At 39.2% G+C, this 20069-nt stretch overlaps 1 protein-coding gene across 1 annotated transcript in view; it reads left to right on the forward strand.

Moving 5' to 3' along the window:
- The first annotated feature begins 3961 nt into the window (after window positions 1-3961).
- The window catches only part of MALL (mal, T cell differentiation protein like), a 23634-nt gene continuing 7526 nt past the window's right edge, over window positions 3962-20069 (forward strand). The window contains exon 1 of the mRNA XM_073557498.1: window positions 3962-4153. Coding sequence (XP_073413599.1) covers window positions 4046-4153 — 108 coding nt within the window. The 5' untranslated portion in view covers window positions 3962-4045. The remainder of the gene's footprint in view (window positions 4154-20069) is intronic.

The raw sequence follows: 20069 nt of genomic DNA on the forward strand, positions 1-20069 counted from the left end.
AAATTCCCACAGCAGGAGCGGCCCCTATCCAGGAATGATATCGACAGAGTCCTCCACAACTCTATCAAGAAGTAAAAACTTTGCTGGCCCAGATGCTGCGAAAAGGGGTGATGCGACAAAGTCAAAGCCCGTGGGCGGCTCCAATCGTGTTGGTCCGGAAGAAAGATGGCCCACTACGGTTCTGTGTGGACTATCGGAAACTGAATGCTTGCACTATTAAAGACTCGTATCCACTGCCCCGCATAGAAGAATCCTTGTCCGCCTTGGGAAAGGCAACATACGTTTCGACCCTGGACTTAGTCAGTGGGTACTGGCAGGTGCCCATGTCAGAAGAAGATAGAGCCAAGACGGCGTTCATATTGCCCATGGGACTATTTGAGTTTAATCAGATGCCGTTTGGACTGGCCAACGCCCCCGGGACCTTTCAGCGGTTGATGGAGCGGTGTCTAGGAGATCTCAATTTTGAGGCCACGTTGATCTACCTGGACAATATCATCGTCTATGCCGCCACATTCGAGGACCACCTAAAGCGATTGGGGCAGGTACTCAGCCGGCTGCAAAAGTACGGGTTGAAGGTGAAGCCCCAGAAATGCCACCTATTTCGCTCCCAGATTGAGTATCTGGGTCATGTCGTTTCCGCAGAGGGTGTGAGGCCATCCTGGGAGAGAGTTGCTGCTATCCAGGAATGGCCTACCCCCGAGACGGTAAAAGATTTGCAGGCTTTTCTGGGGTTAGCCGGATATTACCGTAGTTTCGTAAATAAATTTTGCACGTCAAGCTCGAGCCCTGCACGACCTGCTAAAGGGGGCTCCCGCCTTTGTTTTCTCTGGTTAATGGTCATGTGTTAATATGCACTTACAATGTGCATACACGTTAATTTACTTTCTCAGTTCAGACCCGTTTTTTTTTATCCATTTCATTGTGCATTCAGTGCATATAAGGGTGTGACCGCCCTCTTTCTGAGCTGGGAAAACCATCCAGTCTGGCCTATGCTTTTACTAGTGGGTCAGTCCCTCGATCCTAGTTCACATTCACGTCACTTGGCAAGTGAAAAGGTTTTAAATACTAGAGTAGGACTGTCCCACAAGGGTTGCCGTGACGTGGCGGGATGGCTTGTACATTATTTTGATCAAAATTATGTTTACTAAATACCCTTATTATTATTACCTTTATGCATTATTTGCAGTTTATTTTTTACTTTTTATTTCAGGATATTTGTGTTTTTTGCTTTTTGTTTTCTCTGGTTAATGGTCATGTGTTAATATGCACTTACATTGTGCATACACATTAATTTACTTTCTCAGTTCAGATCTCAGTTTTTTTTTCTGTTGTAAACACTGCCTACCTTTTGGAGCAAAATCTATAAAATTACTAGCTTCGTTTCTCCTTGCTCTATAACGTATTTTCATGTCCTCTGAGGCTAAATTCACTACTGATTGGGGTGGCTCCTGCCCCATATTCTAAGACCAGGAGCTGGTGGCAACGAAAGGTGTTCTGGGCTTTTTGGGAAGACCCTGGCAGTGACGGATGAAGTTTGATAAGTGTACATCCCGCCTAGGACCGGGATTAGTCATCTCCCTCACTGCAGCCTTTCCATTAGCCCATACACTGTAAAGCGGCCCGTCCAGTGACCACTTATCCTAGGTGCAGTTCCCTGACTGACCTGATGGTAAGGGGGAGCCGGAGAGCTGCAAAGTCCAAACTGGAAATTGGAAAGCGGGATATACATAAATCTCTGCTGAGAAGATTCAGGGGACAACCAAACAACCCCAGTTCCTGCCACCTGCCACCAAAACACACTCTTTTTCACATCTCTTTGCCCTCTCCTATCAGTGATATGACATACCAGCATTTTAGTCAGTATCAAGATCTTCCAGAGCATTTGCTTATAATGGCACCTACTCTTGTTAGCTTACAGCTAGGGAACTTTTACTTATGTTCTGCAGGGAAAATGACCTAAAACAACAACATAACATGCATATATTACATCTGCAAAATGTACATTAAACAACAAAAATATGGTATAATTAGACATGAGACACTTGTGGCTCTTTTTCATAAGAAAACAGATGATAATCAGCCTTACTTATATATTTTACAGTCATAGCAATTTTGTCTCAATTTTGGGTGGGGGTGATTGTAGGTTGTAGAATTCAATCAGTACAATGTTATCATTTTATGGAAAAATGGTTGATAGTACATACTGTACATATAATTTTGGCAACTTTTGATTGCAACAGCCCAGTTAAAGGACTATATTATTCAATAGGGAAGAATTGAAGGTATGTGCAAGAGTCCATAGTTCAAGAACATTCTGAGAACTGTGAATCATGTGTTCACCAGGCTAGAAGACTCTGTTTAATGTCACACAAACGTAGCTTTCAGCTGATTCACAACATTGGCACCAACGGGATGAGTAAAAATACTGGTATCTTCAGTGTAAAAAAGAACAAGGAATCCTGGTAATGATATGATCACCATAGAGCTTTGATGTCAACATCATCAAGTCTGTCTGAGATTGCAAGGAGAGACTGAAGGACTTGTGCAAGCGACATTCACAGGACATCTGTGGTTAGTTCTGTGTGATGTTTGGAACAACCTCCCTGCTGAATTCCTTCAAAAGCTGTGCACCAGTGTACCTAAAGTTTATGCTATTTTTAAGAAAAAGGGTGATCACACCAAATATTGATTTCTCCTTTGTTCATTCACTTAATATTTATTTTATTTTTATCAATTAAGAAATCATTAACACTTCTATTTTGTAAAACATTATTATTTGCTGCATTATTTTCAACTTCTGTCTAAAAGGTTTGCACGGTACTGTACATGTAACACAAAAACATCTGATTTAGAGCAAGAGTTGCAGAATATTATGCTGAAACTCCTGGTGTGTTGGCAGGAAAAGGTCAGCCGAAAATACTCACTTTTTTTGCAGTGGATTTTACCTGCATTTTTGTTCCGGATTTTCCCCCATTCATTAGTATGGGTGAAATCCGTAGTAAAAATGTTGCAAGAATTGACATGTGAGAGCTTTAACCAAATCTGCAAGAAATAGTAAGTAAAGTGTCGACTTCAGTTTTCTCATTCACTTTGCTTTTGCTAAGAAATCCTTCAGAGTTCGCTACAAACTTGTGCGAACAAAGAGCAACAAAAATGTGTCAAAAACGCAACGTGAGTGCATACTCTTATTCAGTAGGTAATTTGCTTTCACTTTACAAGATCCATAATACAATGTCACTATCCTTTGTGGACCCATATTGTACCTCTATGTTCATCAGATTGCAATGCTGGGAAATATATCACAGCCAGGGATACCAACTGACAGCAAATTTTTGGAAAGGCCATAAATAAAGGAATGTTCTAAAAAATTACTAGCAACCCTGAACATAGCCCTATTTACATGAACCAAGCTGTATCGCAGTCTCTCTGCAGGGAGAATGACTCGGAGCTTTGCTGTGCAGGAGAAATGTTCAAAGGATCTCTGCCCCATCATTCTCTGGACCAGCAGAGACTGAAACCTAAATGTCATGGGACAACATATTGGTTCGTCAATACATGAAATTATGAGAATTTCCCTTTTATATCCAAATCAGCAATTTCCTTTTTGGAAATTCCTGAAAATTGTTAGTTTAATTTGCGTACATACTTGGTTATTACACTAAATATATTATTATATATTAATTTATCATTATACTGTAATGTCAAAGTAACAGGAATTTGTGTTCTACCATTCTATTACTAGTTCCTCTGAATAATTCCTTAAATATTTGTACTATAGAAATGCCACTTGTTTAAGTCATGATTTAATTGCATATTTCATAATCATTCCTTGCCTGACAGATTAACCACAGATCACCATGCCCTTGTTATCTCGATGGGCCTGAGAGGTACAAAACTGGTTTTTCCATGTAGTACGTCGGTGTAGGTGTGTCCCTCCGCAGTATAACATCTTAAACCTAACTGATTGATATGTTAGGTGCACAGGTAGCCAGGTGAGAGACACGGCAGACACCTCCGTACATAGAAGAGTGAACTTAGGGGTAAAATGGCATCTCAAGGAATTCAAATGCCATCCAGCTGTGAAGTACCAGATATTCCCTACGGACTTGGGGTTTTCAGAACACTTCCGTATGCATTTATTGTTCCTGAACTGGTAAGTTACATATTCAAGTTTTACTGTGCCTTGAATTTTCTTCTAAATTCTAAAGGAAGAACTAAATATTCAGCAAGCCTAAACAAGTCTGTGCTCAAAGTTTCTTTTTAAACCTTACTATCCCACAGTGAAGAAGTTTTTCTGTGATACTTTACAGGTGGTGATGTGGCTGCCTGTCACCTGTCTACATATATCTACTAGACTTACTGGATCAGACATGTTATTGGAAACTTTATCATTTAAATATCATTTGTATTCTCTTCAGTGGTGGATTATAAGAAACCGATTGTAGAAATTTGTACAAAATATAGTAAGAGGTTCAGTTAAAGATTTCTATCTTAAATTTAGAGGTCAAATGTTCATATACAACACGATCCAGTACTGGCAGTAGAATAATAAAAGTAAAGAAACAATACAAATAGATATAGATTAAGAAAATAGAATTCACAGCTGTTAAAGCTAATGTATTAAAATATATTGACTGAACATTTTGCCTGCTATTTGTGGCTTAGAGGAATTGACAAAGTACAGGCAGAAGACATATGGGCAAGGATGTGGATGGAGGAGTAGGAAGGGCAAAGATCCAACCAGGAATGATCACAACCTGGTTGGATTACCAATGTGTTCTTGATTATTTGAGGCAGGGTGGGATGATTTGATGGTGATCAAGACATATCTATTGATCCAAAAAGGAATTGGTATTAGTGATGAGCGAGTATTCTCGTTACTCGAGTTTTCCGAGCATTCTTGGGTGATCTCCGAGTATTTGGATGTGCTCGGAGATTTAGTTTCTGTTGCCGTAGCTGCATGATTTGCGGCTGCTAGACAGCCTGAATACATGTGGCTTTTTGTTAGGAAATCCCCACATGTATTCAGGCTGTCTAGCAGCCGCTAATCATGCAACTTTTGTGACAGAAACTAAATCTCCGAGCACGTTCAAATACTCGGAGGTCACCTCAGCATGCTCGGGAGAGCTCGAGTATACTCGCTCATCACTAATTGGTATGTCTAATAAAAGACACCAGTTTTAAAGACCAACTCTTCCTGATGAAGGGGACGGATCGTCCCTGAAATGCGTCGTGTGTTGAAAAGATCGATTTTTCTTATCTGACCTGGGTGGTACCTGATTCAGAGTGTGCCACATGGATGACACTCATTAAGTAGAAATGACTCACCTGTTATTTCAGACATCAAGCAAATAGTTGGTGTCTGCATATCATATATTTAGCTGTCTTGATTTTTACATTTTTTTTGCATTTATCAAAGGAATTCATTGCAAAGTAACTAAACATACCTTCATTTTTTCACTGGCCCTCTTTTCTGTAGTAGCTTTATAAGCTAATGACTATTGGTACTGTACAATCACCAATTTTCCTCTGGAAACTCCCTGTCACATCCTTGTCTTCTCATATGAGCCGGTTTTCCATCTTCAGTCAGAATAGTATTAAGTTGACTTTGCCATCAACATCTGTCAACCCTGAAGAAAAAAGCTCAGGTGGAGATTCTTTTGGAAAACTGTAATTTAGGGATGGGGCAATATATTGGCAATAAGTTGACCACACAATGGGATGTCACAGCATCACCTTGGGTGGCACTGTCCATTTATTCTAAAAAAATAGTTTCTATGAATCTAAGGATGTATTAATAAAGGCTCTTTTATTTAGGAAGTCTTCTAGCATGTAAAGGGGAGTAATTCTCAGCCATTAGATCACAATAGACCAAAACATTTATCCCAGCTGACACATAAGAACTTGATTTTAGCATCTTATAAATACAGTAAATTGTAGCGACTGTTGATAGACTAGTATGGGATAAATTGTAGCATAGAATTAGGCTTTTGTCTTTTACTTAAATATAGTCAATCTTAAAAATGTGCGGTTGTAAAAAGTTTTTAATAGTTTGGGACTTCATGATTGAGAAGAGCTTCTAAGGTTAAGGTCGCCATACACATTAGAAAGAGATACAGTAGGTTGATGTTGGAATAATCATTGAATGAACAATCTTCAGGTCGATCTGACAATGCGGCCATAAACATTTCACTCCATGTTTGCCATTAGAGTTGTACAATCTGAATGAACAATCTTCCTCAAAAAGTTATTTAAAAAAAGATTGTCGTAGTGACTATTAGGTGAATATTGTAAAGGAAGGGACCACGTATGAAAACTGGAAGTGTTCTTATTTTTATTTTTTTCTTATTCAATATTGTTTATCTTTTATGCTTGTTTTTTTAATTAACATCTATTGGTTAGAGAAAAAAAAATATCTGCATACGTTCTGTAGTTACATTTCCAAATAGTTGGTATATAATTACCGAAAATTGCATGTTAATTGAGCATATTAAGTCTTCATTTAGGATAAGTTGTTATCCGGAGTGGATTGTTAGGCGGTATGATTAAGATGCTGTAGGTCTTATACTGTGTCTAGTCATGTCCTCTATGGTGACATCAACACATTCATATTTGTCATTATCAGCTGACTTCACTTTTTTTTCTTTGTCTAATAAAAAAGGGGAGTTGGATCTGAGAAATTTTGGGTTGGAGAGATTGGAATGTCACCTCTAGTGCTGTATGTTACACGTCGATGGTGGTAGCATCCACATAAAGTTAGTAAATGTGTGCCAATACTCTTTAACAGGAGCCTCTCACATTGAGGAAGATATCCAATGTGTGGGCAGCATCTTATAAAGCAGGACATGCTGAGCAGATAAATATGTACTGTAGCTTAATGGTAAAAGATTGTATACAATTATTGTTATTATCTTTTTTTTCCATTTTATTTTCTGCTCATTTCAAGCTTAGGAGTCCAGTGGGTGAGTCCTAGATACTGATTGACAATTTTCTCTGCATGCACATTTATTCAAGGGTACACTTATGGTACTCAATAATGATAACAATTATTATTATTATTATTAATTCCTTGGTGCTGTACACGAGAAGGGGGGTTACATACAAAGTTATAGATATCGTTAACAGTAAACAAATTTACAATGACAGACTGGTACAGAGGGGAGTGGACCCTGTCCTTGCGGACTTACATTCTACGGGATAGTGACAGGAGGTCAGAGGTGCAGCAGCTCTGGTGGTGATGAGCGGCAGAATGGTCATTGCAGGATGTGAGCTTTCCTGAAAAGATGGGTTTTCAGGTTCTGTTTAAAAGATCCGAGGGTGGTGGATAATCGGATGTGTTGAGGCATGGCATTCCAGAGGATAGGGGATATTCGGGAGAAATCTTGGAGGCGGTTGTGTGAGGAACGAATAAGTGTGGAGGAGAGAAGGAGGTCTTGGGAGGATCGAAGATTACAATAAACAATTAACAATAAATAAATGCCTCCCACGTGATAAAAGAGAGCAAAAATTACTATGACGTCACATTGCGAAATAAATTCTGCTCTTCATTCTTCACGTAATAACCCCCATAAATCTTAGGCATCTTATAACTTTACTGTTATTGGTTTCCAATGACAATATCTTGTTCTGATCCTCCAGGTGATTCAGTGTTGTCTATGTAATAAGTAGTGCCAGCCAGGTTGTGTATTTATCTTGGCACCATATGAGCGTTTTATGAAAGGGCTGGACAAAGACAGGAAGCCATGACCCCGGCAATGAAAGGCTGGATTGCTAAATACTGATTAGCGATGTGATCTTTGGCTTTAGAGATGCTTTCTTTTTCTATTGAACTAATTGTTGGCGTGTTTAGGTGGTGCAAGATCTGCTCTACAAAAGTGATCATGTATTTAAAGATAATGACAACAGAAAAGAAATGTGTTTGAATGGAGCTAGAGAACAACTATTTGTCACTTAGATCTTCTGGGGTACTGCATACCTTACCAACCCCACACCTCCATACTTCAAACATCATTGTTTGTCACTACGCCTCCCTATCATGTGAAGGATTTTAAAAAACTTATCAGCTAAAATTAACGATAGAAGTAAAGATATGATTGTAAAGCTCTTTAAAAAATAAGCCATGTGATCCCTTTATGACCCCGAAGCAATGCTACAGCAGCAAAATAAGCGCACTTTGAAGTTGTGTCTAAAAGTGCACTAGGGTGTGACGGTGCACTTCTAGCTTCTCAGCCTCACCCTGTATTTCCCCACCATGCAGCACCCTTCTCTGGCTGATTGACAGGTCTTTGCTCTGGTACCCAGCCACTGACCTGTCAAGCAGCCAGAGGAGGGTGCTGACAGACTGGAAATACAGCGGAGGCTAAGGAGCTATAAGTGTATCAATGCACTTACAGACACAATTTCAAAACTTGTTTTCTCGCTTTTAGAGCAGCACTTTGGAGTTATAAAGGATCGGTTAACTTATCTTTTAAAGTGCTCCACAGTCTTAAAAATTATTTGGAGATGGGGATTAAAGTTTCTAACAGGTCCTCTTACGATCCCCCTGATCTTCCTAGCTACAGGTGGCTACACAGGGACCATAGTAGGTTAGTGGGAGACGCCATCCCCTATACATGCTGCTACTAACTTTTCCAAATGTATTTGGTACTTTCCTGTAATTCAAGATAACAACTACTTTACGTTTAGTGAATGGAACTTTTTATTGGGATCGTAATCTACTCAATAGTCGGCTGTAACTTTACCAAATAATTAGCAATTTTTGTGTTACTTAGATGTTTTCAAGAAAGCACTATATAGACAAAGGTAGCAACATAAAAATATGGTTCCCTTGCATGTTTAATATCAGCTAGTGTAGGGGTATATCACAGTCCCACATATCAACTATATCACAATATAAGCTGCAAAATCCATAAATGATTGATCTGCTGACATTTAGCTGTGTTCATGTTTTCTGGCTGGCCCGCACTTTGTGCTCCCAAGTAAGATGAGCACACCTTAGTTGAGACATTTGGTGGCACACCTTGTGTCTCACACCCTAGGGAAAGGACACAGATCTAGAAATAGCTTCATTTATGAACTGCTTTTATTGCTGATCTGCCTTGCTCTTTTAATGGTATGCATAGTGGCATCAGCAAGAGAATTTTTTAACTTCTGGTTTTTACATTGAGAGCATTAAAACTTTGTAGATTTGGCAAAAATGGAAGCCCCAGCAGATCTTATGTATATTAGATTGATACTAAATGCCTTTGAAAATGCCTGAACTGGGCAGGAAGTCAAATATGTATTTCTGATATTGTTGATGATGAGCTCTGTTCAGACCATGCTCTGTTCCCCCGGTATTTACCTCTGAAACAATTAATATAATGTATTGTAAAATATGTGTGTACTGGGTATCTATTTTTTAACCGTATTCCTTTATATAGAAAAACAAAGTATGCTACACTTTCCTATAAAACAAAAAAGACAGTCTCCCATGCATACAAGGCTAACCTGAATGTCAAAAGTCTTTTGGTATATCCTACATTCTTGGGGCCATATGGATATGTTTCACAGCTATGCTAGAGCAGGGTTCCCCAACTCCAGTCCTCAAGGCCCAGATCATGTTTTCAGGATTTCCTTTGTATTGCTCAGGTGATAATTGCTTCACCTGTGCAATACACAGGAAATCCTGAAAACATGACCTGTTGGTGGGCCTTGAGGACTGGAGTTGGGGAACCCTGTGCTAGAGCATACATACAAAAAAACCACCAAAAAACTAAAAAAAAAGTCTAGAGCCAATTATTACCTATGGCCATCAATGAATGCTTTTTTCAGTTCTAGTGTTGGGTCTTGGCAACAGAAGGCTCCTGTGATGGCCAAGTATGTGGTCCTCTTACTTTGTGAACCCTTGAGCTTATGATGGGTTTTGTATACATCATCTCCATCCATTCATATTTTTACCTTTTAAACATTAGGTGGATAGATGTGATATAAATAACATTGAACTGAAGAAATTGGGGCTGTGGTACAATCCACTAGTATAGGTATTTGGCAATCTTAAATTGAAAAATCCTCATTAATTAGACATTGTAGTTAACTTTCCCAATGTAATAAATTGTTCTTGTTTACCTGTAATTTTTATTTCTTTCCCTATAATTATTTTCACATATATTCTCAGCCAGTTTTTCAAGAACAGGAGACTGAACAAGACAAATGACAATAATGGGTGTGTTACTGGAATTTTGGGTGTAATTTTTGGCAGGCGTCCTATGAACAATGCATAATATATCAGCAAGAAAAGAAATATCTGAACTAATGTTAACTTTTTTTTTTTAAAGAATATCCTATAAAAACAAAAATGGCAAAATTATATCTGTAAATATTTTAACTTCTATTTTGCTATTCTGTTAGGATGTTGCAATTGTATTCAGCCATTTCCTAGCCTTGGCTGATTTCATCCCCAATATATTTCTGGGACTTTCACTAAACTTACCCATTTTTACCAGTACATAACTGTTCAATCAGTAAATCCGAATAGCTGCATGCATTAATCCAATATTAGTGCGTAATAGGGCAAATGGTTGGCCACCACTGACTACATAAAATGGACAGTTCATTGTGCAATATTTCACCTCCAGGGAATAAATAGCAACTGCGGGATAAGTTATAGACTGATTTAGATGATTAGAAACACATACTGTTGGAATAATGCAAAAATGAAAAAAAGGAAAATGACAGATTCCTGCAGGGTAGAGTTGAACGACTTTGGTTGGATCGGGTTTCATGAAACAAAATTTGAGTCGGATGAAACTGGTCCGACTAATTGGGAATAAAAGTCGGCATTGAGTGGATGAATGTCATCCGCTCAATGCCGACTTTTATTCCCCATTGACTTGCATTGGGATCGGGTTTCAGACGAAACTCCGACTTTTTTTGCCCTAGTCGGACCAGTTTCATCCGTCTCAAATTTTGTTTCATGAAACCCGATCCGACCAAAGTCGCTCAACTCTACTGCAGGGTAATAACGCCAACATCACTGGCAGATGTTTCACTATAAGACAGATATTTCCAACTCTTTGTGCACAAGTTGTATGAGCATGTCTCTTCTTTTAACCACTTCTGGATTCGGAAACCTTGAACCGGTTAACAGAAGCAACATAAGACTGACCATGTACTCACCCATATCGTTTTGGCATTGCTGTGCATTATGTTCATTTTATCAAGCACTTTTTAAGGGGAATTCTGCATGGACTCCTCCTGAAAAAGACGTTGTTTGCACATAGCCTTAGTGTACCTTGGTTAATCGCCTGATTACCAGTTGAGCATTAATGTAATAATAGATAAACCATTACCGTATTTCTAAACAAATGAAAGGCAGATTTCCATCTACTGGATTATTGCATTTCAATCAGCAATTTTCTATGGTACAATGCTTGGCTTATAAACTTATAAAAGGCGCTGATATAGGATTCTTATAGTATATATATCTTCATGAAATGATATAGCAGATTGTATTCTACATTTAATGATATGTATCTTTAAGAATAATATTTACATTGAAGATAATTTTTCGTCGTAGTTCATGTATTTAGATAAGTCTAGTATTAGTTTTGTTTGATTCTTATTACGAATAGATGTTTGATGCTTTAAATGGTTGTAGAAAGACTTATCTGGAAATAGGCACAATCGTCATCATCACCGGACCTGTATGAGAGTGATTTGGGGTGCAAGAAAGTTTTGTCACCTATTTTTCATGTATGAACCAATACTACCACCTTCCTTAGCGCCTGTGCTGCATTCCATAAAGTTGTATGTCATGTCCAGACTCCAACTATATACCCCAAAAACCCCTTTCGAAGTGCTCAAGTGAGGTATGTAAATTCAGACTGTCCATTCCGATGGACATCATTGCAGCAGCATCTGTCCCTCCTTTCCCCTGCTAAATGCTGTACTCCCGCTGTGATTGATGTGGATGACGCTTCCTGCATCATTCACAAGGCCAGACGAAATCTGGTGCCTGCGCAGGGACGTTGCCGTCTCATGCAGGCTCTCTTTGCCATGATCTACTGCAGGCAGAGCCTAAAACCTAACTGACACACACCTCCGGCTCCTGCTTACCGAAGCCATTTCATTCATATTGCTTCGTTCCCTATTAACGGAATTAAACCTGATTCCAGCGGCAGGGAACAAAACAATATGGGCAAAATGGTTCTGGCGTGCAGGAGCCGGAAAGACGTGCGCTGGTGCATGCACAATTAATTTATAGAATGTAATAAAAGAATTGATTCACCTGCTTTTTTTTGATAAAAGGGAGGTAAAAGTGTGGTAAGCGATTGCACCCCAATGTGCTGCAAATTAGTTAAACGCAAATGTTATGAACATTTTCTTTACCTCCCGCAAGGAGTCGGCACTTTAGTTCGTACAGAATATTGTTATTTAGCAGCCATGTAACAGGATGTTCCTGTGTATTATGCAGTCTAAATGAGGAAAGAAAAACAGTGGCTTTTAATGAATTCATCTGCAAAAGGAAGACAGGGTTGATTTTTAAGGCTTAATCTCCTTGAAGAGAAAATAACTATTTTTAAAGGGTTAATTTACTAGAGAAGGGAATCTATCCTTCTAAAGGGTTTATCTGAGTCACTCACTACACACAAAGCCTACAACAGACATACATTTTATTCTAGCTTCCTAGACCTCCTGATGCTTCACAATACACAGGAATCCATCTTACATTGCTTCATGTATCGTCACTTCAATTAGGAAGGAAACACAGATCTCCCATGTGTTTTCACATAGTCCTCCCACATGGTGGTATCTCACAGTTCAGAGGAAGGAAGTCTCACACAGCTGTCAATATAGTGAGATAATAGAGAGCCTGTCTTCTGTATATTAATCTTTAAGGGACATGGCTTTTATTAGTGAATTAGTGCAGTATTATTTTTAACTCTTCATAATCATATATTTTTGAGGAGGGGTAATATTTTGGTTTCTTTTTATCTCATGATGTTTCACAGGAAGTGATAGATTCTGTTGAGCAACAGCATATGATTTGAGTGCAAAAGTGTTGTTCAGCTGTGACATGAAGAGACTACAATGATAATACAACATTTTGGAATCATCACACTGAAAGTTTCTGCTTATAATCACAAAGGGCCCTTATGGGGATGATAGCCCAGTGTCCCACCAATTTCCAACTTCGGCCCCGTAAGAATACTCTTTTTATAATAATTGTGCAGTGTAAACAGGTTGCCCAACACTTAACATTAACATTTGAGGGTGTTTTGTGCTGCATAGAGTATACAGGACTTGTACTGCCGAGAACAATGGCAACATATGGGCAATGAGCGATCTATTACAGATCATTCAGTGTGCATCCGAAGAGTAGTCTGTCTGAGTAAAAAGACTATTAGATAACCACCGATTAGTAAATATTTATCATTCGTTGTCGTTTAATGGTGCTTAAAATTTGGGGTGCGTCTTATAGTCCGAAAAATATGGTACTTTTGAGACACAGTGCAAAGCTCACAAAGGAAGGAGTGCCATATTGCAGTGCAATGGTTTGAGGATGCCATGTCACACTGGCAGAACCCCTGAGGTTCCAGAACAGCAGAACCTCCCATAAGTGGCCCCATTTTCCAAACTATGTTACTATAATTAGGTGGTGTAAAGTCAAACTAAGTCATGGTTTTCATTGGGCTTTTCTATACTATCAATTCTTTTTCATTCAGTGAATTTGAGTTTTCTATTCAGACACTCTGACATCTTCCTTGGTCTCAAGAGAGTTTTTCTATCATAACATTTACATTGTTTATATTTGCACCAAATTTTACCCACTCCTGAATACAAACAACCAACATCTTACTTGTTGCCTCAATATTTGTTGCACTTCTTTCTCGAGTGTAGCAATTCTTTCCATTGTGTCAGTGAACAACTCTCTTGTTGGGACCATGTTTTATTTCACTCACACAAGTCCACCAGCTATTTAAAATGGATATCACATCAGATTTCACAATGTATGCAACATGCATTAGTAAGTGGATATTTTAGGCCTGATGAAGCTGTTCTATGTGCACTTTGAAAATTCATGCCATAATGGCTGTATATAGCTATGTTCACATGTCCAGTAGTTTGCTCTGCTTTTGGATCCATTTTGGGATGACATAACAAGAAATAAAAGTTTCCACTACAGAACTCATGCATTTAAAGATAACAGAAATGTCCTAAGGTGTCTTCAGTTTGATTGCAATCCAGTTGCTATGGAATGACTTTTTTAGCTGAATCAAATAAAACAGACAGCAACTGTTTTTTTTTCTTACATTAAAGTCTATGTGTAATGATGGTCAATTATGTCATCCTTTAAACTGATCCGTTTTTAAACACTGTGTATGCCCAGAATACAAGAGTTGTTCAGAGAAATCTTTAGTAAAAAACAAAGCCTTTACAAATGGAAAAAAAAAAAACGCTGAAAAAAGAAACCAAAGCATGCAACCATTTTTGCTCTATTTGTAACGGATCCGGTTTTTATTTAATATGGCATCCACTACAAACAGAAGAAATCTGAACTTGTGAACAGAGCATAAGACTTTTTAAAATTTTGACTTGTTCTGCATTCCCCTAGTTTAATTAACAAATCCTCAATGTCTTCCCTTCTTGCTGCTGAATTCTCACACTGCTCAGTACAGGCTGGGTGGTGGAGACTGAATACACTTGGACAGATTAACCTGTTCATTCCATATGTGGAATAATCTTAAGATCAGGATTATACAGCCATTCTGACTTGGATTTTCAAAGTATACACACCAGTCTCATTAGGTCTAAGAGATCTATTTAGTAATGCTTGCCGTTTGTATTATAAAATCTGAAGCCACATCTGCTTTATGATCAATAAACACTTCTTTTAACTGCAGATTAATTTTTATGTTTAGACTTGTTCTGTGCCGCCACTTTGTATTTCCCATGATTAGCCATGACTGATTTTCTGAACATTTAAAGAGAACCTGTCAGCATGATTTTGTAATGTAAAATAAAGACATTATTGTAATACTAATTACATTGATACCTTTGATGGAGAAATCTGATTTGTTGTTCTTCTTTAATCACCATTTGAAATTTTCTGCTAATTCGATTTTGGTGCACAGGGGCCGGACTGTGCATTGGATCATTTCCTCACTGTTTGTGGTTCCCCGGCTCCTCCGCCTGCCTACAGTCTTTGATTGACAAGTCACTAATGAGATTTTAAACTGAGGAGGTCGGTCATTTAAACACTGGAGGAAGGTGGATGGGAATCATAGACAGGGAGGAGAAGATGCAATGCACAGTCCGGCCCCTGTGCACCGAAATGTAATCGGCAGAAACTTCAAATGGTGATTAAAGAAAAACAACAATGCAGATTTCTTCACCAAAGATATCAATTTAATCAGTATTAAAGCACTAGTACAGCCATTTCTTTACTTTACATTACAAAATCGTGCTGACAAATTCTCTTTAGGGAAATCAACATAGGCTAGTTATACATGTATATTTACATGTCTCATCATTTCTATACATTGCTATATACAGTATGTTGATATCTTATCCTTCAACCGTCTACAATATTTCAGCCACAGTTTTCTTTCCCTAGGCTAGATTGTAGCCTCATCCACCTACATAGTTTTCCTGTCACTACAGGCTCGTGATCAGAAATATACTGAAAATCATTATATTAAGACAGTTTTTGCTCTGTTATAAAGTCTTTATTGATGTAATGTAAAGTCACAGCTGATAAATACATACTGTAAGTACAATACATTGAAGCAGTCAGCAAACTTTACTATGTACTTTATTGTCTTAACTGATTAATTACATGTTAATTAGGAAAAATGCTAAAGTAATGTTGCACCTGTTATTACAAGCCTGCTTCCATCCTGGTGATAAGAATGACTCACTTCTTGTTTCGTGTTTGTACTATGAGTATCTTATCCACCCTTTTGCACACCTTCGTGTCATCCCATCTGCTACATTCTTTGCTGTTGGTCAAGTATTAATGCAAAAATGATTTGATTTTAAGGAATGCGTCCAGCACGGATCTGTCGTGTTTTGGGTGTAACCCCCTCTTTTCTGGAATGCGCTGATCTGATTAGTTAATTCTGTCTGCCTCATGTCACATATTTGCAGTTCCATTGGATTTATTACAGTTATTGGCAAAGACAAAAATATCAATGTATTTGTTGTAAATGCATTTATGTCAAATAAAGGTAGAATAAAGATTCAAGGTGTTGTCACTACTGGACACCCTCTTATTAATTGCCCAAGGGTGCTGCATAAATAAAAAAAAAAATTACACTTACCTCTCAGACCAGCGATGCTCCTCTGCTCTCTTTTCTGTCCTGTTCTGTCAGGCTAGTCCCCTAATAAACATTGTCACATGACCGCTGCAGCTAATCAGTAGTCACTAATTGGCTGCAGCCTTCATATTTCTGTTTGCGTTGAAGAAATACTGTTGTTCTTCTCCATCAGGAAATATTGGGCTTAGAGTGGAGATACTGAGCCCATCTGGGAAGTAAGTAAAGTTTTTTTTTTTAATTTTTGCAGCACCCTGGGACAATTAATACTAGATATCCCTTTAATAGGATTGTCCACTTTCCAGAATAAGTCCACTGACTATACTATATATATATATATATATACATGTTATCCTGCTGGCACTACATATTGTCCATAGAAAACAATGTATTTCCATGCAAAAGGTAAATGTGCTGGATCCTTGAAATCTAGACACCCTTTATAGCTACTTTATGCCCTGGATCATTTATTTGAAAACTGTCTGTCAGCATTTTTCCCCCAAGCGCTAGATCAGTGAAGGGTTAAACAGTTAGAACATACCTAAATTCATGGTCATGCTACTTTCACGACACAAAATAAACTTAGTATTATTCCCTCTGGCTCTACAATTCCAAGTTACTTTGGGTGCTTTCAGCACATGAAGTGTTCCAGCCTCTCTGCAGCGAGCATTCTCTAACGCCTTCCCTTTGCCCTGAGTGACAGCTGTATGTGTGTCGTGGCTGGAGACTAAAGGCCCTTTTACATTTAGCGATGCACCAGCGATCCGACCAGCGAGCCCACCCGGTCAGGATCGCTGGTGCATCGCTAAATGATCGCTAGTGAGCTTTCATACAGAAAGATCTCACAGCGATGCAGCAGCGACGCAGCGCACGATACTTACCATTCACACACAGCGATCCTGCGTCCTCCCGCCCGCCTCCACGCGTCGCTGGACGTCACAGCAGGAAGCCCAGCAGGAAGCAGACGACGAGAAATGGAGCCGGACATTCACGCGCGATCAGCGATGAGCAGCGGGGGAGCCGGTCGGAGGTAAGTATCACACATAGCGATATCGCTAGCAATATCGCTATAACGTCACAAAACCAGTGACGTTTTAGCGATATTGCTAGCGATATCGCTTAGTGTAAAACCCCCTTTAGAACAGAGGAGAGGGAATAGGGAACATTTTAGGGTATTTGAGCAGTTTATCTCTTCAGAGAGGAAGAGGACTAGAACTCTAGAAATGACCGGTATCCAAGGGGTAACCATCAGACACCTCTCACCCAGCTAAAGCAGATCTCACACTTTGCACTGACGAAGGGCAGTACCTCAAAATACAGTGTCTGAAAATAGAGTTTTAACTTTTTTCCTAAGTCATGTGACAAGGCTCGTTAAAGCATTAAAGGGTCGGCAATGACTTCTAGGATTGCTACTTCCTATAGGTGGCACTAGAGTTCTAGTCCTCTCCCTCTCTGAAGAGACAATTTGCATATTTCCCAGAGGAGCATTCTTGCTTTAAGTCTCCTCATCTCTGCATGCTTAATAGGGTATTTGAAGACATTTCACACTTTTGAGCTAATTAATCAAGTGCTTAATCCAGAGTCAAAAGTCTCGATTCATCAAAGCCATTTCGAAAGCGCAAAAGACTTATGCAAAATTTTGGAATTAAAACTGCAAAACCATGGCAAGTCTTGGTAAAACAGCGTGACAAAGGACACAGTACTAGAGGTACCGAGAGAAGCTACAGCTGTTCTGTGTGCATGAAGCCTTATTTGAATTCTTGTAGATACAAGACATTTATAAAATCATAGAATCATAGAAAAGAATCATAGAATGGTAGAGTTGGAAGGGACCTCCTGGGTCATCTGGTCCAACGATTGCACAGTGCTCATAATAGAGCAACCCACCTGCTATCACAAACAACTCCACCGGAAATGATGTCTATAACCCTAGGTCCATGTAAACAACCTACCGAAATAAGAGGTATATAAGCCCACAAATGGAAGTGGTGAAACGTACACATATCAGAAAAATGAACAATACATAATCAAAATAGAAAATAAATTTCCACCCAGAGGGGGGTGGGAGTTAATAACACAAGGCACAGCACAAGCAATAACATAGCCCCAAGGGTATCTTAATCAAACTGAGGTACATAAGACATAAGGTAATACAAACTAAATAGACTACCTGAAAAGATACCACAGCCTAAAATTAGGCATATGTAAAATAGCCAAAATCACCCAGACCAATAGGGGCTAGAGGGGGTTAAATGAGCAGAAAAATTCCTTATGACCACCCTCACTAGTTAGCACACATGAACATCAACAAGATACAAAACCCATGTGGGGTAGAGTGGATCAGGCAGAGTAAGGGACCCGACGCGTGTCGCCGCCACTCTAGGTGGCTTCGTCAGGGGTCACCTAGAGTGGCGACACGCATCGGGTCCCTTACTCTGCCTGATCCACTCTACCCCACATGGGTTTTGTATCTTGTTGATGTTCATGTGTGCTAACTAGTGAGGGTGGTCATAAGGAATTTTTCTGCTCATTTAACCCCCTCTAGCCCTTATTGGTCTGGATGATTTTGGCTATTTTACATATGCCTAACTTTAGGCTGTGGTATCTTTTCAGGTAGCCTATTTAGTTTGTATTACCTTATGTCTTATGTACCTCAGTTTGATTAAGATACCCTTGGGGCTATGTTATTGCTTGTGCTGTGCCTTGTGTTATTAACTCCCAGCCCCCTCTGGGTGGAAATTTATTTTCTATTTTGATTATGTATTGTTCATTTTTCTGATATATGTACGTTTCACCACTTCCATTTGTGGGCTTATATACCTCTTATTTTGGTAGGTTGTTTACATGGACCTAGGGTTATAGACATCATTTCCGGTGGGGTTGTTTATGATAGCAGGTGGGTTGCTCTATTATGAGCACTGTGCAATCGTTGTATGTGTCACATGTGTGACCATTTTTTAATTGTTTTAACATTCTTTGTGTCTGCTTTCTGTGTTCAATAAAATTTTGTATTGTATGTGCTACTTCCTACCTAGGGTGATCCCCTGTTTGTGGCCTATTCCTTTTTCTTTTTTGTTAATAACACGTAGTATTATAGGTCAAGGTTGGATCCCTTGAAATTGTCCGGAGGTGCCCCCGTTTCTTGTCTTCTTTTCGCATGGTGGGCACAGCCACATGCGGAAAGTAAGCAGAGCAATGCACTCCCATGTGGGCGGAATCGCCGTGATTCCGCTAAATTAATGAGCATGCTGCGTTTTTTACTGTGAAGCGATTCCGCCGCGGAAAAAAACGCAGCATTAGCACAGCATTGCGGAATCCCATAGGATTGTATGGGATGCTTATTTTTCGCGTTTTCACGGCAAAATCGCGCATTTAAAACCGCCGCGAAAAAAACGCGACGTGTGAGCGCACTGTATGTTATGTTAACTGTTTTCTTGATGAGAAGAAACATTCAGAGAAATCTGATCATGTTTGAACAGTCCAGGAATGCCGCGGCCTCTCAGCTGCTTCTCCTCGTGCTGCTACCAACGCCATAAACTCGGTAGCAATATCACTGTGACAAGGGACACATACAAAGATAAGCAAACTGCTCTCATTTCACTTCTATGGTTCAGCTGATTTAGTTCTGATCGTGTTTCTGCTGTAATATAGATGATTTATTAGGTAAGAAATAACGGACGTACCTACAGTACATGTGAAACTGCCTTTTAAAAAGAGCATTGCTGCATACCAGCGAGTAAAAGAAAAGCCAAGTTGATGGCGTCATATTTG

Source organism: Dendrobates tinctorius, unplaced genomic scaffold (genome assembly GCF_039654945.1).
Source record: "Dendrobates tinctorius isolate UK_male_01 unplaced genomic scaffold, ASM3965494v1 ptg000250l, whole genome shotgun sequence".
Classification (NCBI taxonomy): Eukaryota; Metazoa; Chordata; class Amphibia; order Anura; family Dendrobatidae; genus Dendrobates; species Dendrobates tinctorius.